The sequence below is a fragment of the Nematolebias whitei genome, chromosome 9, assembly GCF_014905685.2.
Source record: "Nematolebias whitei isolate Nwh7 chromosome 9, NemWhi1, whole genome shotgun sequence".
NCBI lineage: Eukaryota > Metazoa > Chordata > Actinopteri > Cyprinodontiformes > Rivulidae > Nematolebias > Nematolebias whitei.
The window spans coordinates 29,759,058-29,784,849 of record NC_056506.1 but is presented as its reverse complement, the minus strand read 5'-3'; the positions used below and the strand labels follow the sequence as shown (position 1 = coordinate 29,784,849).

The following is a 25,792-nucleotide window of genomic DNA, read 5'->3' as shown; positions in this document are numbered from 1 at the left end:
GGAACCAGCTCTGGAGCCAGAGCGAGACCCTGGGTTTGAGACATTGTAAGGGCTGCTTATCCCCTTGCTGGATATGGAGGATGCTTGCAACATCTTCATACCATTGCTTTCTTCCACCATGCTGCTATCCATGGCTTCTTTGTACGAGATCTTTAGTTTGGTCTTGGGACAGGTCAAGTTTTTCTTATGGTTTTGCGTATCCTGCAGCTTCTGCGCACCTTGCCCATCAAGCCATCCTTTTCGGATAGCCTCTTGAATAGTGACGCGTCGTCCATTGCTAGGCTCTATTAGGCCTCCTGTAAGGTACTGAAACTCCAGAAACCTCTGGCCAGCCTCATATGGTAGCCATGTCTCCTTTACTGCCTCAGCTGCAGAAAGCTTCCTTTTTGTTTTCAAATCTTCAAAACCATTGTAAGCTTTCTGAGCAGGCTTCAGCTTAGTAGCCATGCTTTCATCAATAACGCTCTGATGGACAGCATCTTCAAGCGACAGTCGATCACCAGTAGCAGGGTTGATAATGCCACCTGTGCAAGCCTGGGCCTCCAGCAACCTTTGAGCTGTAATAGTGTCAATTATGCCTCTTCTGAGCCCCTCAGAAACAGTTATTTTTTCCAAGGTCTCTGTGTCAAATATGGCTGCCACAGGGCTCTGATCATCAAACATTCCTGGGGGGGAGACTGTAATAGAGATACTGTTGAAGCGTTTACGAACAGTAGGAGAAGATGGTCTGGCTTGATTGGGGCTGCTGCAGGTGACCATGTCATCAACATTACTAGCTGCAATGGTCATCTCGCTACAACTAGTTCTGCTGGTTATTTGGTCAGCAAGCTCTGTCAAGGTTAATGTTCCAGCACGGTACTTATCAAGAGACTTTTGATCAATAATTCTTTTGTCCAGGCAGTCTTGAATATCATACTGGGTTCCAGTTTTTCTATCCACAATCACTAAACGTGAAGAACCATCTGACCCCTTGATAGTGATTTCTTCCCACTCACACTCCTGCTCTGACAAGTCCAGGAAAGTTTCATAGTCAATTAGCTGTTTGTGATAAGCCTCCCTAACTGACATCTCAAGTCCTGTGTCTGGGTCAACAATTACAACACGCCTTTTGCGGAGGACATTGGTACGGCTCTCCTGTGACTTTTGGGCCTTATTCTTGTCTTTGAGTGGCAGGAGTATTAGTCCTGTTTTAGAATCTGTAATACATCTTTCCTTCAGCTGCAGATAAGTCAAATTCTCTTTTGTATTAGGATCAAAGAACCCTTTAGTGTCATCTCCTTCATAGCTTAAGATCTCATTCATTTCCTCATCAAAATATCCTCTTTTATAGGCAACAGAAACATCAATACGGTGGCTCTCAAGTGGGTCAATGATTCCACCACTGGCAATCTGAGCCTCAAGCAACCAGATTCCATGGCCTTTCTCAATGAGCTCTTTCTCAATAGCCTGGAAGAGGGAGATGATCTTCCCTGTAGATGGGTCTTTATAGCCAATTACTGCCTTTTCTGCAGACAGCAACTTATTCTTAAACTCCTTTCCCACAAGACCTCTTTTTGTGGCTTCTTCAACTGTCAAGAAAACATTGTTAACTGGATCAACAATGAAACCAGATGAAGCTTGAGCCTCAAGAAGCTCCAGGGTTGTTCCTCTCATCAGCAGACCTTCCTGCATTGCTTGGTAGAAAGGCATTATTCTGTCATTGGCCTCATCATAGAGTCCTGCAATACAAGTTGAGCAAAAGAGATAAGGCTTTAGCTTGTCTTCAATGTCTCTGCATGAGATTTTCCCTTCTTCAAGCTTTTTCAGGTCAGTTTCATCTAGCAGTTCAGACTGAACAAGTTTTGAAACATTAACCTCATTCCGAATACCTTTCACTGTCATGGGATTTTCCAGACCATGGAGCAGAAGCAAACCAGACACAGGCTCAACTGTACACTTCCTTCTAAGATCAGAGTAAGTCATCTTCTCTCCTGTTGTTGGATCTAGGTAGCAGGTTGTTTTTTTATTCAATGCTCTGTAAAGATCCTCATCTATAACATTGCAGTCCAAGGCCAGATCTTTTGGAAGGAACACACTCAGAACTGGGTCCAATATGCCTCCAACAGATTCCTGAGCCTGAAGCAAGCGAATGGCTGTTTCTTTGTTTACATGGCCATGTTTGTAGGCCTGTCCCACAGACAACACCTTGCCTGTGTATGGTTCTTTGAAACCTATGCTAGCTGCTTCAGCTGTCAACAAGACATCTCTATCTTCTGTGTCCACAATCCCTCTGGAACAGGCTGTATCTACAGGCATCCTGTCATTGAATGCAGGGTCCATTATGTAGCCTGTTGCTGCTTGAGCTTCCAGGAGCAGAATTGCACTCTCTGGGCTGAGGAGATTTTTGTGTTTGGCTTCAGTGAATGGCATTATCCCTTGAGAAGATGTAATTCCAGCAATAATGCCAGTACCCTTCAGGCTAACTTGGATATCCACTGCTACTTCATCCACAGTCTTTTTTCCTTTGAGGAGATCATCAAGAGTAGTTTTACTGATTATGCCACAATCACAAAGCTGGTGAGCTGTGACCTTGTGGCGAACTCCATCAAATACAAGTTTTGATGGATCAATTGTTGAGACCTTCTCATCAGTCTGGGTCTGCCTGCACAAGGTAGAAGGTCTCCGCTTCAGTCTCTGCATTTCTTTCTCCAGTGAGTCTCTCTTCATAGCCAATTCAGATACCTCCTGTTCTGAGCTTAAGAGACGGCTCTTGTACCTCTCCTCAATACTTTTCAGCTCCTTTATCAACCTCTCAATCTCATTCTTCAAGGACAGTTTCTCTTGATCAGCCTGGTTTCTGTCTGATTCACACTGTCTAATTTGAGCTTCTTTAAGCTCATAATGACTCTTCATAGAATTGATATCTTGAGCTAGTGCATTTTTTTCATCCCAAAGTCTCTGTTTGCTGCGAGTCTCAGTTTCTAGACTGAGCTCGATGCGAGCCAGCTCCTCTTCTAATCGCTGTAGATGGTTCTTGTCCTGCTCCATCAGTTTCAGCTTGGATTGCAAACTATCTCTCTGAAGCAGCAGGTCATTGTATTGACTTTTGGACTCATGTAACATCATTGAGGTCTGTGGAAAAATAAGAGAACAGAGCATTGAAATATATAGAATACCTTGATGTGCATAGAATATTTACACATGAAAATGGAGTCCTGCATTTGTTTTTACATTTCTGTTCACATTTTTTCACGTTGGTATGAAGCATTCATTGATGTGATTGTTAGCAAGGGATGAGAAATTGTTGTTTACACATTACAATTTAAACATGAAGATAGTGTAGTTATTTGTCCAACCTTTTTTGTATATATATTCCTTCATGTTAGTGTGCAACATTCATTGATTTGAGCTAGTGCATTATTTTTTGCTGTGCTATTGAATTAATTGTTTTGTTCCTGACTTTTGTGGCTTTCGTGTGCTTCATCACACAACAAGCTTTTTCTGGACTTGTCTTTAAGTGCATGAGAGGAATTAGATTGAGGCATCACAACTCAGATTGCTTGATCTGCGAGTGAGGTACTGTGGCAGTCGTCGCTGCCCCCACCCCTCCAGTCCCTGAATTGAATTGGATTAAATTTTTCATCATCCCCCCACCCCCTCTTCTACAATGGTGACGGGCAGATTCTTCAGTGGCTTGTTGTTGATGATGATCATGTGGCTGCAGTACGGGCTTGTTTTTCTACCTCTTTGCACACCCGCTGTTGTCCAGCAGCTGAGCCGACATCCTGTGCAGCCGGGCCACTGTGCCGATCCACCTGAGCCACACGAACCAGGTCATAGTCAGGCTCAAGGTGAACCAATCCTACTGGCTAGTGAGGGTCCAATGCCCTTTGGTTCTGTGCTCCATGTGTCCCCTGATGTGCATGGTTCTGGAGCAGACCATCCATTCTGGACATTCTGGATGGTCAAACCATGTTGGTGCATCTGAACTTGTCCATCCATGCCAACTTCACTGCTACAGGGTTCTAAATAACCATGTCTTTATAAACCCATCTTATCATAACATATATCCAGTGTCTGGGGAATTTAAAGAATTTTGTTTGTCTTCAAACCTTAGTCATATCATTGATAGTCCCACTTGGCCTAATCCAAAGTGCCCCGCCAAATCATCTCTTCTAGATCTTGTCACAAACATGCCACATAAATAGACTGGGTTTGGTGTTTTTACAAATGATCTAAGCAATCACTGTGTAGTTGCTGCAGTTAGAGATACAACAATGCCTTGTTTCAAACCTGGAATGAATCTAAAATTGAATACGAAGCATTTTTTGTGAACAAGCCTTTCTTTGAGATCTGTTCCACTTTAACTGGCATCACATATTAATTGACAATGTGAACTATTGGAACAATTTTCATAATAGTTTAATTCATTTTTTTAAACAAACAAGCTCCATTTTGCCAGTTCAGAATTAAGGGCCGAGATAGCCCCTGGTTTACTTCTGAGTTAGCATACCTCTTGCTAAAGCTGTCATTTCTAACCAGGGCCCACGCCAGGCCCGGCCCAGCCCAAAATTTGAGCCCCAAAATAATGTGCTGGATGGGTGGGCCAGATTGGTGTTGGGCTTTTGATTGCATCAGCGGATGCGCGTGGCTGACTATCCAATTTGGATCACCAGCCACGTGCGGCTGTTTGACCGTGCGCTGACCAGCCGGTTGAAAGAGGTAAAAAAAAATGTTCAGATGGCTCACTGCCAGCGACCCACCTGAAGCTTAACTGGACACAGCCGCCGTGTCAGCGGACGTGAGCGGCCAAGCCTGGCTGGTTGAAAGAGGTTAAAAAAAAAAAAAAAAAAGTCCAGATGGCTCACTGCCAGCAACCCACCTGAAGCTTAAGTGGACTCAGCCGCTGCGTCAGTGGACACACGTGGCCAACGACCCAATTTGGATCATCAGTCGCACGTGTCTGCTGACCGTTAATAACTATAATATTATAATAACTATAATAATCATCTGACTCTTGTTAATAAACAAAAAATCTTACATCTTCCCTTCTTTGAAATACATTTTTAAATCATGTCAAATAGATTTGCTTACAAAAGCAGTAAAAGCTTTAAAAATATATATTTTTTTTTGGTGGGGGGGGGGGGGGGGGGGGGGACCTGTAATCACAGTTAATTGGTCGGTTTTGGGTCGGGCTCGGAAAAAACGATACGGGTTTGGGCCGGGCTGGGTCGAATTGTTTAGGCCCGAATGCAGCTCTACCTCTTGCAAAGGAGGGACCAGCTTTGGACAACAGCAAGGCAGTCTGGTTCAGACACCCATTGGTTGCAATTTCTTTAATTATGGAATCACTGCACAGCTTCCATTAAAGCTGCAAAACAAAATTACCATTTATCTCAGACCTCCAAAAATGTCAATGATCCTAAGAGCTTCTGGAAAACTATTAAATCTCTTGATGGCAGCAATCACTCTTCTGATCTGCCACCACAATTATTTGTCGACTCTGCTCCTGTGTCAGATAAACATGAGATGCTAAATTGTTTCAAGAAACATTTTGTTGCTTCCAGTTCCCAGTTTGATACAGTTTAAGGTAATTCACCTACTCCACAAACAAGTCAAACATCTGTAAACCAAACATTCTTTTTTTCACCGTTCTCTGTCAGTGAGGTTACTAAACTGTTAAAAGGATCTTTATACTAGAAAATGTGCAGGCCCTGATGATCTCCCTCCTTACTTCTTAAGTCTAGCTGCACAACTTATAGCAGAACTGATAACTGTTTCACGAGTTCTGCCTGACCCAAACTGTGGCCTTGATGCCGGACTTATCTCAACTCCTCCTGGCATGTTTTGAAAACAACAAGATGCTTTGACTGTTTCCTCACCCCTCCCTTCCCCAAAGCCGTGAACATGTAACAGAACCTCAACTGAGGTGATGATGAATGTCACCTCTTATCTGGACAATGGCTGAGAGGGGGGGGCTCTGGACTATGCTACGACTTTCCCTTAAAATTTCAATGTCTTCACCGGCCTATATGTACATGTACAACGTCTATTTATGTTGCTTTGCTGTGGTAGGTTTTTTTTTTTTATGCCTCAAATCGTGCCCTGTCTAGGACACGGCGTGACAGATCTTTTTTTTTAATACCGTCTCTCCTCATGTTTTCTTCCCTTTTCTCATCTAAGCAAAATATTATTCTGAATAAGAATAATGAAGGCCGCGCTTTTTATAGTTGCAGCTTCGTGCACTCTGCCCATCTTTCGGACGACTGTACGTACATATTCTCGTATCTATGTGCAATGCCAATAAAGTTTATTCTGATTCTGAATACTGTCCCAGATGCTTGGAAAACAGGTTTTGTGCTACCATTATTGAAGGGAGCAGACCACACTATACTGAAAAATTATCGACCAATCTCCAAACTCTGTATTTTAGCTAAGGTTTTAGAAAAACTGATAAATACTCAAGTCAAGAAGTATTGGGACTCAACATTTTATCGCCCCTACAATCTGGCTTCAGAAAACAACATAGCACAACGACTGCTTTGCTAAAGGTTTTTAATGATGCTGTTGAAGCTTTGGACACTAAGGATTACTGTGCTGCACTTTATTTAGATCCGTCCAAAGCCTTTGATACTGTAGATCATGATATCTTATGCCACAAGCTCTCAGATATTGGATTATCAGATCATGTTGGTTGATTCTCAAACTATCTCTCAGGTCGGAGGCAATGTGGTTGGCATAACGGTACTTCATCTAGCTTCCCAACTGTCAGTAATGGTGTGCCACAAGGCTCAGTTTTAAGCCCCTCTCTTTTTACAATTAATATAAATAATGTAGGTCAAAATATTCCTGACGCATCGTTGCATCTCTATGCTGACAACAGTTGCCAAGGTTTTCTAGCTTTTACAGTCTGCATTTGACATCATTCAGACAGACTTATTCCACCTCAAACTGGTGCTAAATGCTGACAAAACCAAATGGATGTTGTTTTCCAACAGAAAGTCAGTGCCAGCGACTCTTCCTCCTATCTTATGAATGCATGGTGTTCCTCTTGAGTTTGTAGGTTCTTACAAATACTTGGGAATTTTAGTTGATGCACATCTCTCTTTTAAATCACAGATCGAAAACTTGACAAACTGAAATTAAAACTGGGTTTCTTTTTCAGAAATAGATCTTGCTTAACTCGGAATGCCAGGAAATGTCAGTGTCAATTTATTTCTATAGCACTTAAAAACCAAACGCTGACCAAAGTGCTTCACATATAAGTCAGATTAAAAATAATAAAAAATACAAAGTAAAAAATATATATTTTGTGCCACTAAAAAAACATAAAGCTAACAATAAAATACAACACACAACAACAATCAAAATCAGCTTTAACTTGTTCTCAGACTCTGCATGGATCAAATGCCAAAGAAAACATGAGTCGAGCAAAGACTTAAAAGTCTCAACAGTCTCAGCAGTCTTTAAATTTAAAATGCCTTGTAACTGCTACTTTCCTACCAGCCACTGACTATGGTGACATTATTTACATGAATGCCACTGCCAGCTGCTTGCAGATGTTGGATGCCATCTATCACAATGCAATAAGATTCATAACTGGTTGTAACTACCATACCCATCACTGCACTCAGTACACAATGGTCAGTTGGTCATCATTATCTACCCATAGACTCGCACACTGGTACATTTTTTTTAAGTAGTTATTTGACATTATTGAAAGAGTGAAAGGCATGTATATATAAGAGGAAATTTGGATAAACGAATGCAGTGGTCCATTAAAAGGAAACTGTGTTCATAACTGCTGTAGATGCATACAAACACGTTGACAACAATGGTCATATGATTAATTTGTAATACAAGTACATTATCCTTTAGTGTGATTGAAAATACCTCAATAGACTGCTTTCGGAATAATCATATCTACATTTTAAGCTTTTCTCTCTTCTTGGCCAGGTCACTGAGGAGAATCTGTGTCTTCCTCTTGGTACTACTCTGAAATTGGGCATGCAAGGCTGAAATCTGACAGGCAGTTTCTCTATTGATCCATGCCATTGCCATCCAGAGAGCATTGGAGTTCCCTTATACAGCTCTGAAGCCTGGCAGAACTCTGCTCAACATTGTTTTTTTTTTATTTTTTTTATTTCACTTGTCTGCTTTTCCAGCTGCAACAGGTACACAAATCTCCTGCTCAATCACTTAAGGTTTGTTAATTGTTTCAAGATAGGAAGTGTTCTTTAACTTTGACTATGGTGACATTATTTATGAATGCTCCTGCAAGCACCTTGCAGATATTGGATGCTGCCTATCACAGTGTGCTAAGATTCATAACTGGCTGTGACTACTGTACCCATCACTGCACTCTGTATTCTCTGGCTAACTGGACATCATTAACTTCACACAAAGTCTCTCACTGGTACATTTTTATCTTTAAATCACTTCTTGGTCTGCTGCCTTCATACATCTCCTCCTACATGTCTCTGTGTGAGTGAAGCTACAGTGTGCACCCTCAGGACATTATTACCTGCAGTGTTCCCTCAGTGCGGACTGAACCAGGCAAAAGGGCCTTCTACTCCACTCCCGTTTCTGGGAATATCTTGCAAAAAGATCTGAAGCTCTCAACCTTGACCTCTCTAAGTGGCTTCAAACATCTGCTAAGTTCCTGGCAAAAGCCAACGCAGACATGTTCTTGTTTTTAGTTTTCTACATTGTCTTACCAGCTAGCAGATTTTTGTTACATTCTTTTTAATACCATTTTATTTTCACTTGTTATTCTCAATTTGTATGCATTCTTTTATGATTGTCTATTGTTGTCTTTATTGTCCACTGTTGTCAACACTCTGTTAGAATCAGGTCTCTTTTGTAAATGAGTCCCTGAGGCTCAGTGGAATTAACCTGTATAAATAAAGGTTGAATGAATGAACTTCAGCTCAGCTTCAGCTTGTTTCAAGTGATTGACTTCCAATTCTAGTGCTCTTCTCTTCTTTCCCTCTTCTTCCAGGTTAAATGTTAGCAGGCTGATCTGTCTAGACTTGTCCTGATTATTTTTGTTGACCTCCTTCAATTGCAGATCATTGTCCTCCCTCTGCTGCTTCAATGTCCTTAGCTGTACCTCCAGCTCACTGCGAGTCCTCGTCTCCTTGGTCACTGTGGCCCTCTGCTGGCTAACTTCCTGTTCTGCCTTATTTTTCTGCCCTTCAATATGAGCAACGGACTGTCTCAGTCTCCTGAGTTCCTCCTCTAGTTCCCTCTTCTCATCAGTGAGTTTGTCAACTTGCAGCCTCAGACCTGCTGTATCTTCCTCTTTCTGTTGTGATGCTTTCAGAATGGTGGTCTTGGTAACGTGGATCTCTGTCTCGTATGTCTGTTTAAGCTGACTGATCTCCTGGGTGCACTGTGTTCTTACCTTTGAGATATCTGACTCTGCATTTCTTCGGCGTGTTGCTTCCTCTTCTAGCTGTAGCTTCAGCCTCTCAATTTCTCGTTCCTTGTCCTTTACAACTTTCTCTAAGTCGATCTTCACCCAGTTTACCTCCTCTAGTTCTTTCTGTCTGCGGCGAACAGCTGCCTCATACTCTTCTTGCTGACTGTTATAGCGCTCTTCTGCAAGCCTTCTTTTCCTGTTTTCCTCCTCCAGCTGGTATTTAATGCGGGTGAGCTGGTCATTGAGATCTTGAATCTGACTTTGTGTGGTTCCCAGGTTCTCCTTGGCAGCATTAACTTGCATTGTTGTGGTTCTCTTTACCTCCTCCAAAGTAATGAGTTCATCTTTTGACTGATTGAGCTCTAACTTGTAGCGGGCCAAAGCATCTTCCAGAGACTTATTTTTCTGATTTCGATCTTGGAGGTCATCCTTTAGGCGCCTTAATTCTTCTTCAAGCATCTCAATCCTGGTGTTTCTTAACTGAGAAAAAGATCAGCAACAAAATTAGCTCAGAGACCAATTTTTAAATATCAGAAACAGCTTTTTTCATGTAAAATGTTTCTTTTATTAACATTAGTATATGTAAAAAAAAAAAAAGCTATAAATGGTTTGCATACAAATTGAGTGCCAACCTTCAATTCCTCCATGTTCTTCATCAGCTCCCCAAGGAATTTATAGTAGACACTAGAGTGGGTAAGTAGCTCTATATAATGGGCCTGGACATCAGCAGCCTGATGGGAGTTAAAATAGGTAAGTAAATACAGTTGTTAATACTACACGCATATAATTAAGATACTTATGTGATACAGGAATTGATCAAAGCGTTATAAACTCACAAAGGAACTAAAATTATTTTCAAATGTAACATGCAAATCATAACTAAAATAATTAAAGTTGTAACTCTTTATGAAAAAAAAAAAGGATAATTTAAAGAAATGTCTTAATCAATACCTCATTTCTGACCACTGCAGCAGGAGACTGCAGCACAGTTTTCTTAATGGGAATATTTAGCAGAGTTTCCAGTCCTGAACTGTAGGATGCAAGCTGCAGTTCATAGTCCTGAAAACACCAAACAGTATCATTTGCTTTGTACTTGACATATGTTAAAATACATAACTTTTTCAAGTTGACTAAAAACAGTGTACCAACCTTTATAGAGGCAGCACATGTGTCTGCATTTTTCTGCACAGTATCCACTTTATCCTTCTTGCCTTTAATTTCATTGTTAAGAGCCTGTTTAAAAAGAAAGCATTTGTGAGAACTGACAGTATTATAAGCTTTCCTTCAACAAGAATATTTTCTGTACCATTAATTTTAGAATTTATCTTCAGAACAATTGTCCTTGTCACTTTGCACATTTAGTGCTCTACAATCATAGTGACAAAACTTCACAGCTAAAAACAGATCTAACTTTCTGGTCTATTTAAAGCTCTTAAGTGATTGTAATTCCTGTCCTGTACATCTAAAATTTGAAAAGACATTTACACGTTTTAACTGAAAACCAAAGATTTGTGCAAGTATGGAAAGGCATGCCTTTTGTTGGTTGAGGTGATCCATCAACAACTGGATATCGTTGATTTTAACCGTCTGAAGGGTGTCCTGGCGTTTCCTGGCATTGTCTATCCAGTGCTCCAGGGAAGTTTTGTTTTGTTGATATTGTGTCAGCTGATTCTTCTGTTTGTCCAAGTCCCACATTCTGAGGTGGAAAAAGGAAGAGGAAGGGGTGGAAGGATGCATTAGTGTTTTTACGAGCAATGACAACAACGTACCCATTTTAACTGAGCAGCCTGCTGTACCTGTTATCAATCTGGGTTTGGATGCGACGCCAGCGATCCCCCATCTGGTTCACTAGTTCTGAATATTTGGACAAATCAACATCACACTTGTGGTAGGGCTCTGAAATCTGACTGTTAAAGTGCAAAGCTTTAGCCAGCTCAGAGTCCATAGATGTCAGCAGGTCTCTTCTTTGTTCCAGTTCGTTCTTCATGTGCTTTAATATAAAAAAAAATAAAAAAATTAAAAAAATCACACAATAAGGTTGTTTTAGTTACATCCAAACATCTACATACCTTTTTCCCCACACAAAGTTGGCCTAATTATCAAAGTGTTCAAGACAGTTATAATATTAGAGTAGCTGATCAAAAGCAGAATTTTTTTTCTGATTCGTTTCCACATTAACGTCAACTGTGATACAAAAACAAGTTAAACTCAAACTCAAATCAGATGGCCTTTATAAAATAATTCCTATGTTTTTGTCAGTGGCAAAAGACAAAAACATCTAATTTATATATGTACAAATTACAACTCCGCAACTTTAGAATACTGTACATCATTGGAATGTAAATCTAACAATAAAATTATATGATTTAAACTACATCAAATGTACAAAAACTGCTCATAACTAATCATACTGCAGAACTTCAATGGATAGTTTACTGTTAATAATAGACTGAAGTTTATTACTGAAGCTGGGAAGCAAAAATCTGAACATTTCTAAAACTATTATTTCTGTATAATGCTCTATAGGCTTTCTAATTGGAAATAAAATAGCAATTATTTATTAAATGTGAATTATAAAATTTAACTATACTTTGATTAATTGAATTGTAATTAATTTAATTATACTAGAAATAAAAAGAAACATAAAATAGTAAAAGTTCAAGTACACAAAAAGAAATTCTTGTAAGACATAGCTGTATGTGGAGGGCTGAAATCAAAATCTAATTTAGAAAAATTTATTCAGTTTTAAGACTTTAACCGGTCAGATGCACTGAAAATATCATCAAAAACTAAGAATTGTAATGTGAAGGAAACATCATTAAATAGTGACTAAAACCTTGAGTGTGCTCCGATGATTTTCTAGTTCTAGAGGGTCCAGAGAGCTGGTGTCCTTCTCAGTTAGACGAGCTTCATGGACTTTAATGATATCCTCTGCCTGGAGAAGGCTTTGAAGCAAGGCCTTCAGAGCAGCCAGTCTGTTATAGAAACACAGTCATTATTAGTTTGTGTTTGTTGTTGTTGTTTTTATGGATTGCTTTATCAGCTATAGTATGTGTTTTGTTTTGCACTTGTTGTATGAACAGTTTTATTTTTTGCTCAGGACAATTGTGCTAACTCCGGCACATCTGTATTCTTTTGAAATATCGATTAATGTTAAATGTTCTTTTAAATAAATAATTTAAATTTGAACAATAGGCAAAGACAGTAATCTGATTTTACTTGTTAATTTCTGTGGATCAAGTTTTCAACTTTAGAAGGTACGTGGTCTAAAATGCTTGACCTTTGGAGGTAGGCCGAGTAGAGACCCTGCAGGCCTCCCAATTTCTGGTTGATGATTTCCAGTTCAGAGCGCAGAAACTTGGCCTGCTCTGAGTCTGCAGGCACCCCCTTTAGCTGTTTTGTAATCATCTCTCTCAGACTGAGGTAATCATCATGAATTGACTCCAGATCTTGATGCACACCCTGCAAATAATTATTAAATAGCATTTAGACAAATGAGAAAATCATGCCGTTTTATTTTAACAGGCCTTTAAAAGTTTATTGAAATTGTCTGCTGCTGTTGTTGTTGTTTTGTGATCAACTCTATATAGACACTTAAATGAAACTTGTAGAAATGGAATGTTTTGTACCTGCAGCTTCTGAATGTGCACAGTGCACTTGTGTACACTGTTGTCCCCCAGGGGAATGTGGAGATGACTGGTTAGGCCAGATTCAGCCAATTCCAGCCGGTGTCGAAGTTCTTGCAGATTGCTGAGCAGTGTGAGGCTGATGGTTGATTTGGTTGAGATGGAAGGGGATGAAGTAGAGGTGGTTGAAGTGGCCGAGGTGGAGGTGGCTGAGGTGGGGGTGGCTTGAGAGGCTGACTTTCTTCTGCTCACCGGGGTCTGGGTGTTGCTAATTTTTGTTTTTGTTGCTTCAGTCTTCCCCTCTTCATCCTTTTGAACTACTTCCTCTTTCACTAGTGGAAGATTTAAGAATATGTAAATAAAAGTTAAAGAACTTTCAATCATTGCAACTCTATTTGCAGTGTCACAACCTAATATCTAGAAACATGACAGTGAGAGGACTGAAGAGAGGAGACTGGAATATAAAGGAGATCCAACGCAGAGTAAAGAGGGAGGTAGCAAAGGTAAAGAAGACGTATGATGAGTTGTATGAGAAGCTGGACACTAAAGGGGGTGAGAAGAACTTGTACCGATTGACGAGACAGGGGGATCAGGCTGGAAAGGATGTGCAGCAGGTTAGGCTTGTTAAAAATAGGAATGGTAATGTTTTAACAAGTGAGGAGTGTGTGATGGAAAGATGGAAGGAGTACTTTGTGGAACTAATGAATTAAAGGTGCATTCACACCAGCCCTGTTTAGTCCGCTTTAATCGAACTCTAACTCGTTTTCCTAGAAAGTCCGGTTCGTTTAGGGAGGTGTGAACGCGCCATCGAACTCTCTCACGGAACAAAAAGGCGAACTCTGGCCCGGGCTAAAATCTAGGTATCGGTCCGGTAGAAGAGAACTCCAGCGTGGTTCGAGTACAGTGTGAATGCAAACAGACCGAGCCCCGCTCCGCAGGGTAAACAAACACGCATTTCTCTGACCTTATATGGAGCCGTCAGCTGCCTTGTGTGAAAAACAATATTCTCCATGGTCTTCTGTCTCATCTTCTGCTCATGCTAAGTCCATTTTTGAAAAATGACAAAATATAACTCTTAAAACTGCTAAAACTTGATGCCACTTTGTTTTTATTTTTATTTCCAGAAGAAGTAGACTTGTTTTCAGAGGTTTTTGTGTTGTTTCTTTCAGTAGTTCTTGGTGCAGCGCCCCCACAGGCGAGCAGGGGAATAGGTTGGTTCAACAGGTTGACTCGACTGCACAGTGCAGTGTGAATGCAAATGCACCAGCTCAAATGTAAACAAAATGTCATGAATATTGGTCCCAAACCGAACCGAGTCTACCGGACTATCTGGTGTGAAAACGACCTAAGAGAATACAAAAGAGAAAGAAGAGTAGAGGCCAAAGAAAATGTGGACTAGGAAGTGGGAAAGGTTAGCGAGGGTGAAAACTCTGGAAAAAAACGAAGAAAGGAAAGGCAGTAGGACCTGATGGCATACGAGTGGAGGTTTGGACATGTCTAGATGAGAAGGTGCAGCACGGTGGCGCAACTGGTAGAGCTGCTGCCTCTGAGCACGCAGGTACCTGGTTCAAATCTCGGTCCAGGGGCCTTTCTGGGTGGAGTTAGCATGTTCTCTCCGTACATGCGTGGGTTTTCTCCAGGTACTCCAGTTTCCTCCCACAGACCAAAAACAAGCATGTTAGGCTGATTGGGACCAAGATGTGAGTGAGAGAGTGAATGGTTGTTTGTCTCGTTTGTCTCTATGTGGCCCTGTGATGGACTTGCGACCTGTCCAGGGTGTCCCTCGCCCCTTGCACAGTGATTGCTGGACATGGGCCCGAGCGACCCCCATGACCCAAAATGGAAGAAGCAGATAAAAGTTGATGGATGGATGGATGGATGGATGGATGGATGGATGGATGGATGGATGGATGGACGGACGGACGGACGGACGGACGGATGGGTGAGAAGGTAGTGAAGTTTTTGACCCAAATATTCAATGGCAAATTTGAGGGTGAGAAAATGCCTGAGGAATGGAGAAGTGTGTGAGGTGTAGCAACTACAGGGGAATTAAGTTGATGAGTCACATTATGAAGATCTGGGAGAGAGTTGTAGAAGATGGACTTAGATGAGGTGACCTTTTGTCAGTATGGTTTCATGCAAAGAAAGAGCACCACAGATGCCATCATTGCTTTGAGGATGCTGATGGAGAAGTACAGAGAGGGTCAGAAAGAACTCTATTGTGTCTTTGTGGATTTAGAAAAAGCATATGACAGTGTGCCGAGGGAGGAGTTATGATGTTTCATGAGGAAATCTGGAGAAGCAGAGTAGTGCAGTCCATCTTGAAATAATCAAAGTGCTTCACTTTTCCCACATTTTATTATGTTACGGCCTTATTCCAAATTATATTAAATTAATTTCTTTCCTCAAAATTCCACATACAATACCCCATAATGAAAATGTGTAAAAAAAAAAAAAAAAGAGATTTTTTTGCACATTTATTAAAAATAGAAAACTACGATAAGAATTCACATTTACATACAGCGTTGAAAGAAGAGGAATGAAAGTAAGCCGTAGTGACAGTATGCGTTTAAATGAGAGGGGGGCAAGTGGAACAGTGAGACTACAAGGAGCAGAGGTCACAAAGGTGCAGGACTTCAAATACTTGGGGTCCAAGGTCCAGGAAAATGGAGAATGTGATAAAGAGGTTAAAAAAATTTCAGGCAGAATGGAGTGTATGGAGAAAATTTTCAGGAGCGATTTGCCACAAAATGGTGACAGTAAAGGTCAAAGAAAAATTTACAAGACAGTGGTGAGACCAGCTATGTTGTAAGGTCTGGGGACAGTGGCATTAACAAAAGGACAGGAGAAAGAACTGGAAGAGGCAGAAATAAAGATGTTGATGTTCTTCTTAGGAGTGACAAGGATGTATAAGGTTAGGAATGAGATCATCAGAGGTACAGCACAGGTTGAACAACTGGGAGATAAAGTTAGAGAGACCAAACAGAGATGGTTTGGACATGTCCAGAGGAGGGACAGTGGGTATATTGGTAGAAGGATGTTAGAAATGTAGCTGCCAGAAAAAAGAAAGAGGAGATATATGGATGCAGTTAGAGAGGACATGGACGTAGTTGGAGTGAGAACAGAGGATGCAGAGGACAGAGTGAGATGGAGAAGGATAACTCGCTGTGACGACCCCTGAAGAGGAAAAAGCTAAAAGAAGAAGACAACCCAATGTCTGTGCTCACTTGTGCAATTGCTTATTTACTTGTTCCTTTATTAAAATTTTGGAAAAATGAAAAAAAATAATGTAAAAAAAAAATGTAAAAACAATATTTTATCTAACTGCATTTCATTGAAAAATAAGTGAAAAGAACTACAACAATATATTGCAAAATTATTTAGAAGAAGCATCTGCATGTCTGCAAGAGTTCATATTTGTTTCTGGCAGCTCTAACTTTATGACTAATTGTGATGTCAATTACACACAAAAATTTCAAACTTATTGTATACTCCTAAAAGTTGCAGTAACCGTTTTATTACAAGGATGCCTTTTATGAACGCAAGTTCAGATTTAGATTAAAACAAAATCAAGACAAAACAATTTATACTCACTGTATGTAGGCTGCTGGATAATCAGTGTATCATAGTGTTGTTGGGCTTTGTCAATTTGATCCTGCATGCTTTTCCTTTCCTCTTCTCCAAACATATCAGAACCTTGACTGGTACGCAGGAACTCCTGGTAGTGAGTCTCCAGTCTTTTGATGATACTACGATACTCATCAGGACGCATGTTAGAAAGCTGCCGACAACAGAAAGTGTTCCAGGTGAACATTAGAAAGAGAAAAACATGTTTTTTAAGGATTTAGGAAGGTCATTTGTGACCTCATACCTTACTGATGTTGAGGGAGTTGATGTTATTGAGGTCTTTAAGGCAATACTGCCATGAGATGAGACATTTGATGTTGATGTAGAGCTCATTCCAGATTCCCAGGATAGCTTCATGATACTGTTCATTTCTGAAAATGGAACACAAGATTCACTGCTCAAGAAAAAACTCACATTTAGTGGTCACACAATAAATGGCAAGATACTGTATATTGCTTGTATCTATTGTAAATACTAGATTAAAAAAATATATATGCTGAAAACCACACACACACACACACACACACACAAGAACAAACTAGACAGTTAGAACTAACTATGTAGTTTGAACTAATCATTCAAACTAGACATTCTCAGATTATATTTGATCTGTATTTATTTTGATCATCAAATGATCCTTACTTGTTGGCAAGTCCGATGCCGAGTGGGTTTGGAGGTGGGATGAGCAGGCACACGGAGGGAATGGACATGTCGAGACCTCCAGGTCCCGTCACAAGCCACTTGCTGCGCTGCGAGTTGTCTTTCAGAATGCCCTCATTCCCTTTTAATATTCCCTTCTGAACACACAAAATACTCCACTGAGTTTCGCTTGTGACATTTCTCTTCATACTCATTGTCTGTTCATGTGTGTATGATTGAGAAGAAAGAAATCACATGACCCACCTGGTCCTGTTTAAAGTCACATAAAGCCTGAACCATGATAGGGCTGCTGGTCTTCTCCTCGGGGTTGCGAGGTTTCAGTCTGACAATGGACTTTGACTTGTTGACCAGACTCTGGACCTGTCTCTTGTTTTCCATGATCCGTTGTTTTTCTGTCTGTTCAAAAAAAAAAAAAAAGTAAAAAAAGGACAGCAGACTTTTAACAAAGCCCTTGAGTAACAAAACTTGAAGCAATATTTTTTTAATCTGTCAGATTTATTTTGTTTATCTTGTGCACCTTTACAGCTGCAGGGAACAAAACAAAGGTATGTGCTGCACCTGACAGTAATAGTGAATAATTATACCTCCAGGTTTTTCAGGAGTTCAGTGAGGTTTTCCATTGGCGTGCTCTTGTCACAGACAAACTTGTTTCTGATTGTTTCATGTTGTTTCTGAAGCTTTGCATAAGTTTCATTCGCCTCCTTGAAAAACTGATAATAGACATTAAAAGAGTGAGTTTACCTGAAGAGATACAGGATTTTAATCAGACAAAAGATCAAATTGGGACACTAACCTGGCTGTAGGCAGCGTTCTCCTTCAAATGGACTTCAATGCACTTGGTGATCTGGAGAAGCCAGCTCCACTGGGTCTGCAGGGTGTCCATGTAGGCCTGAGGGAGCACACAGTCAATGCAAAACCCAAGAAAACAGGCTGTTTTAGATAGTCAGAACTCCACAGTACATTACCTCAATCTTATCTGAAGCAGGATGGTTGTTTCTCAAGAGGCCACCTGCTTTCGCCTTCAGTTTGTTTAGGTCCTTCTCCTTCTCCTCCAGGTCCCTCATCAGCCTCTGTTGGATAAACACAAATCAAGGACCCGCACTGTTAACAACCATTAGGTGTAAATTAAGAAAGAGCTCAGTCAGAGATCCTCACAGAGTAGCTCTCCTGCTTCTTGGGGATGTACTGGTCGATGTTCTTGTCTCCCCAGTCAAACACAAGCTCCTCCTCCTCTCTTTCATTCACCCAAATGATGGCTTGAAAGATGTCATCAATGATGTTCTGAAGCTCCCGGAGCTGATTTGAACGATTGTGGGACATTTGCTGTGGCAATATTAGAGGTAGAAAGATAAAAAATATACAAAATTATACAAATGAAACATTGATAATAATGTATAAGCTGCTGCTTTTGACAACATGATTTTTAGGGGCATTGATCTACCTGCAGGCTCATCCACTCTTGGTCCAGAAGGAAGAGTTCATTCTTATTATTCACTGACGTCTACAAAGAAGGGATTTTTTTTTTCTTACATTTGGGCAAGATTAAATCAACTGATGAGAAAAATGAAAGCTTACTAGTTCGTATTTGGCACGGTCTACTTCTTGGCTTCTTTGGATGGAGATGTGAAACCTGTTGTGGGCTGTAATGTGGTTATCTATGATGCTGGAGTCATCTCCCCATGGAGCAGTCTCAATGATACGCTATACGATGCAAAATAACATAAGAGGTTTTTTGTTGTTATTGCGTTTTATATATTGTATTTTATTAAAGTGTCTTTATGTGAACATATCCATCAACATGTGCAAGCTATATAAACCCTGATTACTGTATAGCACTTAGCTCAACAGTTTGAAGCTTACATTATTCAAAGTCTGTCAGAGGAATTACATTAGACAGCTAGGGCTCTTTTGAAAACTAACAAATTTCATGAAAGCAAAGTTACTGTTTCTGAAGTATCTACAAGTTTGGCTGAATATAAGAGACAGATGTTCAATGATTTAAGTGTATTTAATAATGACAAAGTCTACGATCAGCCAGCTGTGAGGTTTCTGAAGTTGTTCTTCTTCCTCCTCTGTCATGTAAGGTGTGCAGAATGTGCTTTCACGTTGTTAGAATAGTCTCTTGATTAATAACCTAACTATGACTACTTGTTTGACAAGTTTATTTTTTTCAAACTTTATTTATACAGGCTAGCCTCATTGAGCCACGGGGACTCATTTACAAGAGGGACCCGTCCAAGACAGACAGAGTATCATCCCGAGAGGTGGAACACACTCTTCAGTCACGCTTTTTCACACAGGGAAGTGGGACTACTTCCCTGGCCTGCCAGTCCCCATGCATCGCCTCAGTTTTCTGTGCGATACTTAAGAGGTGTGTAAAGTACCACAAAAGCTCTACTGTGTCTAAGCAGTATTATTCCTGATATCATGTTGCTGGTACTTTTTTATTTTTATATTTATTCCTCAGAATATATTGAACTTTACTTTCCTTGAGTTCCCAAACTCTACCTTTTTTTGGAAATGCAGTCTGATTTAAAGTGATCCTTTACTTCACTTTTTGCTAATTTTCCCAGTCCATGGGTGAGCAGATCACCCAAAGCAAGCACAGCCCTGTTTTCTTTCTTTTTTCTCCATTTCCCTATAACATTTTTGAGACTAACTAAAAGTCTTTCTCTATGGACTTCTCAAATACCACCTGCATCAAATGTAAGCATCTATGACCACTGTTGCTGCAATCACCATTCTTGTCTGTAGCTGTTAGCTGCTTCAGGAGTCCCTAAAAGCCTCCTATTTTATCTGGATGGTTTCCATCACCATCTTCAGGTGGCCGCTGTTAGGGAATTGAGGAGCTGACAGGATACTGAATGTGCAGCTAGCAGTCCAAAGACACCAGTACTGCATGTCTGTGAGCTGAGAGAGCTGATAAGCATATAAAAACAAGCCTTGCACACTGCCCGTGGCAGATTCTTGTGACTGGGCTCCATGCGTGTATACTTCTGTATATCTATGTAACCTGTTGAGAAAATCTATCCTTGCAATTAAAACCGGTTAAAAATCTTCTCCCGTCATCGAGTGTGGCTTATTTGAGTAAGTAAGATAAAAATAGACAATATTTTTTTTATCCAACAGCCGCCTTGATGTGCACCAAGGGCCTTCGGGCTATTTCTATGCCTCTTTTTTCCCTGAGGTGTGAGACATTCTAAAGTCTTTATTTGTTAGGGTTTACATGGTCTGTCCAGTAGTCTTCCATTTCACCAGACCCAACTCACTACCAGATTTTCACCAGCTGATAAAATGTCCCCTTCTTTCACTTAAGCATTCAAGACATAGTGCTGCAGATTTAATGATACAATTATGAAATCAATTGTTGACCTTTGAGCCTCCTTGGCCTAAAGGTCGTAAATGTTCCAAATGCATTTATGGTCCGCCTCGTACCCAAACTTAATGTTCTTTATATACAACTCATGTTTCGGATTGAAGTTCAACAACAAAATGCTACTTAGATTCAGATCAGGGAAGCTGTTTCTTCTGGTCACACCTCTCCACATAACTTTGTCATTGCCTTTAAATTTCCCAGGAAAATGGTGGAATCTCCAGATAGTCCACATTCCAAAAACAGTTTGTAATGCCAGGAACTGGCACACCCAAGCCCCCAATCTTGCTTTCCACCTAGAGCACATTGCACTTTATCTCAATCTCTTTTCCCATATGTAAAGGGGTGTCACACAAGACCAAGCTTTAGAAGGGTACCCAATTTTACCTGCTCCCTTGTGTGCATCAAGGTAACCTGTTTAGAGTTACATTGCTCCATCATAGAACATGCTAGATGTTGAATTAACTGTCCTGTTCCACACAAACTGTCTTGAAAGAGAGCGTAACACATCACATTTTTTAATATCTTTTTTCTTTACAATCTATAAATTCTTAACATTCTTTTTGTTGAAACGTTTCAACAAGAAGAAACCATCCAGAGGACCTGACTTAACTTTGTTGGATTAATTTTACCTGGATTATTGAGCATGAACTTTGATGTTTTGAATCACTTTGGCCATGGCTGCCTCAGACGAGTCGGCGGGGGAGAAGGCAGACTCCAAAAACCATCTTAGCGCCATCAAACTGGTTGACCCACTATGTGAATGCACTATTTATAAGACTGAGTTTGTTACGGCTCCTCGGACAGATGAAGTCTTTTGGATGAAAGACGAAACGTTTCAACAAAAAGAAACCATCCAGAGGACCTGACTTAACTTTGTTAGATCTTTTTCTTTAGCATTTAAAGTGCCTTTAATGATTTTGTTTCCTCCTACTACCGTATGTCTGTTCTTTGAACAATTGTTTGTAAAATTCCTGAAATACCAACTTCTTAACCTTCCACTTTTGTTTCAATCCTGATGCATGTTCAATAATCCAGGTAGAAAAATCTAAAAAAGTTAAGTCTGGTCCTCTGCACATTCAAAAAAACAAAACGAAGCAAAACAAAGAAAAAAGTAGAAACGTTTCATCTTTCATCTGAAAGACTTCTTCAGACTGCTGGCATCACTACTGGTAACTTGTCATTTAATACATCAAGTGAAGATGTGTGCACTGGAGTCCTTTCAGCTGCAGACAAATTCTTGTTGCCTACATTAGCCGAGATAAGCAAAACTAGAAATGTTAGTTTGAGACGTTCGGTCTTTTAGTGCTACAGTAAAAAAGCTTCGGAACTAGATGGAGAAGTTACATTTTGCAAATAAAACACACAGTTGCAGTGTCATACTGAGTTTGGCTATTTGACTTTGTTGTTTTGTGTCTTCAGTCGAGTTTACCTTTTGCTGTGCAATCCAGGCCACGGCACTGTTAAAGAGTTGCTGCACCCCACTGTTCAAGCCGACTTCCCTAAGATTTTGTTGCATATTAGCATGCCATTGCTGCAAGGTCATGATGCTGTAGAGACAAACAAATAAAGAAAATAATTATTATTTAAAGTCAAATATCATGCTGTATCAAAGAGTTGTCTTTATGCAAGAAAAAAATATATATATCTTAAAACTTATACATGTACACTTAGCAAAAAACTGTTTTGTCTTACTTTTTGAAAACATCATTTGGTATATGCATTTCTTGTAGCTGCATGCCACACATTTTCAGCTTGTCAAGTGACTCTGCAGCCACGGCCAAGAACTTCTCTGCTTCCATGGAGAGGCCTCCCTATAAAATCACATAGAAATGATACTAACGCCTTGTGTCTTTTAAATAGATTTCATTTCAAAAATGCATTTCAGCAACGAAAGGTTTAAATAAACACAATGGGCTCTGTTAAGCTGACTGTGATGTGTACGTTTTGCTTACATTGCTGATGATCCATTCTGCTTTTTTCAGGCATTCCTGACAATGGACTGACAAAGAAAAAGCTCTTTCTTCGACAGTTTGTGGACTACACAAAAACGGAGGGAAATAAACAACTTGATTAAAATAATAATAATAAATAAAAAACCAATCATACAAAACAAATAATACAGTTAACATGCTGCTAAATTGCTTTCAATACTTAAAATTCATCATTGTAAAAAAAAAAAAATGTGTGTGTGTGTGTGGGGGGGGGGGGGGGGGGGGGGGGAGAAAAAAATTTGGTTAAAGTTCCTCAAAGTGAAAGGAAAACCATCACAACAAAAGTGGAATGATGTATCTCTGTTGTGAATTCCCGGCCTTTGACAAAAGTGTATTTTCACTACAAAGTCATTTCTTATATTTAAAAGTCTGGCACCAAGGGTCACAAATAGTAATTACTAAAGGACTGTTTTTGCTGATTTTTTTTATTTTTTATATATAACTCCAAGCTTCAAAAACACATGCTTAAAAACATTTTTTTTTTTTTTTTTAACATACATTAAGATTAGAGATTTAGTACAGATACTCAGCAGCCTGACTGACTGGAATAGCAGGATGATAAATGAAGTATTGTTCTTGTTATCTGGAAAATAGGCCTACTCTTGTTGCACACAGTTTAACACCAAAAAAAATACATACTTTAATTTACAGTAGGTCAACATTGAGTTTGTGGACATTCAGTTTTGTGAGATGAACTTGCTGTGACATTTGGTTTGTATTTTGGAGTTAATTGAACACATTAGGTTACAGGAAAATATGGGGGTTAGGTTTAGAATAGCAGTTTCTGTTATCCAGTCAAGTCAAATTTATTTATACGGCACATCTAGTCAAAAGTTTCAGGAGCGATATGTGGCAAAAGGGTGGGAGCAAATGTCAAAGGAAAGGTTTACAAGAAGGTGAAATAGTAGGTTGTATGGTTTGGAGACAGAACTGGAAGTGACAGAAACGAAGATGTTGAGGTCTCCTTAGGAGTGACGAGAAGAAATGAGATCAGAGGTACAGCACAGGTTGAACAACTGGGAGATAAAGTTAGAGGGACCAGACTGAGAAGGTCTGAACATGTCCAGAGGAGGGACAGCATATTAGTAGAGAGGACATGTATGGATGCAGTAAGTGAGGCCATGAAGGTTGGAGTGAGCAGAGGACACAGAAGACAGATAAAGGAGGATGACTCGCTGTGGAGACCCCTGAAAGAAGACGTTATTTACAAAAGTCAGATTATTTTAAGTTCTTACGTGTACTGTTGAATGCCCGTTCCTCCAGCACCTCCGCCGTGGATGGAGATACCCGGGGAGGTGGTTGTTGGGCGGGGGGTGGTGTATCCCTCCGCCACCGGATGGACCTCTCTCTGGTAGTGGTTAGCGTTAAAGTTGAAACTTCTCCGACTAGAGCTGTTCCTAGAAGTGGACTGTCTAGAACTGGAGCTGGAAAAACTCATAGCTTGTTTTTTTTTTCTGTCTTCATCAATTCTTTTGTTTTTCTGTATGAACAGCCGGCGATGGATCAGCGACTTGTCAAGGGTGTCCCGCACCTCTCAACTGATCAACGAACAGGTGTGTAGCCAACAGTAGCCGGTGCGCGCGCTCCTCTCACCTATCTCCCGTGCGCACATAATTTTCTTTTGTTTGTTGAAGGAAGAAGCTACCAGCATTTTTTTTTTTTTACACAAACCACACCTTAAATTCTGTAACCTATATGAGGAATTTACTTTACCACTGCAGTACTCGGGCTCATGCTGTACTGTCTGTTTGCCAAGTTGTACACTGTTAAACCCACAGAAGTTGCATTTATATTCAAAATAAAGATCAATGGACCAGTTTCAAGTATTTATGACTTCAAATGTTTTGTGCAAAAAATGAACCTCCAGGGCTAATTCAGTTAGCTCAGAAACTTAATTTTTTTTTTTTTTCAAAACCTCTAGAGAGGCACTTTTTTTTTTTAGTTTTAATAAAATGTTTTAAATAATGTAGCCAAATAGTATCTTCATCTCGTTATTCATTATTGTTAGCAATTGGAATCTTTTTGGTTTTCATATTATTCAAAATATCCAATTTAGCCAAAGCTTTAGCCATCATTTATGACATTTAGTGATACTTAGCCATGCATCTTTTTTTAAATTCTATTACTTATATTTTCAAATAAAACTAGGTCGCACTGTCTATAAAATAATGTTCCTTTATAAATTAAAATAACTTTACCTAAATTTCTTATGTTGTCTGTCTAAAACAGGTCTCTTGAAAATGACTCCTTGTGTGAGTGAAAAACTGACCGTCTGTGCAAACCTGCATTGAACACCCCCACCCGACCCCAACACACACACACACACAGTACACATGTGATCACTGCCTTTATCTATTTATTCCAGTTTAGTTATTTACAAAGCTCAAATATGCTATTGCATTTTATTTTTTTCATATGAATGGCATTTAAAGTAAAATGTCATGTGAAAAATGTTATTAAAGCTGCAAAGGATGAATAAAAGAAGTGTTTAAACTATTAAGACAACTTTATTTGTAATTATAAAGACAACCACTTAAAAAAACATACTTTTTTATATGCAATTATTTTTCAAAGGAAGCATACTATCTGCATGTGTATATAACATAATTTTAAAGCATATTATACGTATAACTATAGTTACCATTAGCAAAAGAAATTAAAACAATTGAGAATCGTTTATAGGATTATGTTAACCCCGAGGTTAACGTTAAATTTAAAAACAAAGAAAAATAAGAAAATAAACTATCACATAGTATGTTAAAATAAACCATTACAAATCTTCTAAAACAGTAGGCCGTTACAAAATTGTGAAAAAAGCTCATGACTAAATGTTGACACACTAAATAAAACAAAACCAACAGAAAACTACAACCAATTTAAGCACATAATTCAAAAAGAGATTACGTATTTAAACAAACAAACCCTGTTGAATTTAAAGTAGAAATAAAATGAAAAGGCATCATTTAAAAGTAGTAAAAAAAAAATCAAAGTAGTTGGTGGTGGATTGGATTAAGAGCTAAAGGTGGTGCTACTTGATGAGAAGCTGTAGGTATAAGAGGAATAATCCACACTGCCTCTACGAGATCCACTCCGGGAACCAGCTCTGGAG

At 39.6% G+C, this 25,792-nt stretch overlaps 1 protein-coding gene across 1 annotated transcript; it reads right to left on the bottom strand.

Moving 5' to 3' along the window:
* Positions 1 to 24,121, bottom strand: LOC119414209 (desmoplakin; the record flags this gene model as incomplete). The annotated part of the gene is given in 24 exon segments (XM_037681308.1): positions 1 to 3,111; positions 9,386 to 9,883; positions 10,036 to 10,134; positions 10,355 to 10,462; positions 10,553 to 10,636; positions 10,937 to 11,099; positions 11,200 to 11,393; positions 12,240 to 12,378; positions 12,684 to 12,865; positions 13,033 to 13,361; positions 16,624 to 16,810; positions 16,901 to 17,027; positions 17,299 to 17,453; positions 17,560 to 17,712; positions 17,901 to 18,026; positions 18,110 to 18,205; positions 18,282 to 18,386; positions 18,472 to 18,639; positions 18,758 to 18,817; positions 18,892 to 19,017; positions 22,122 to 22,239; positions 22,385 to 22,503; positions 22,645 to 22,729; positions 23,919 to 24,121. Coding segments are annotated over 24 exon segments (6,735 nt in total), but the record flags the coding sequence as incomplete, so codon positions are not given.
* Positions 24,122 to 25,792: the final 1,671 nt, after the last annotated feature.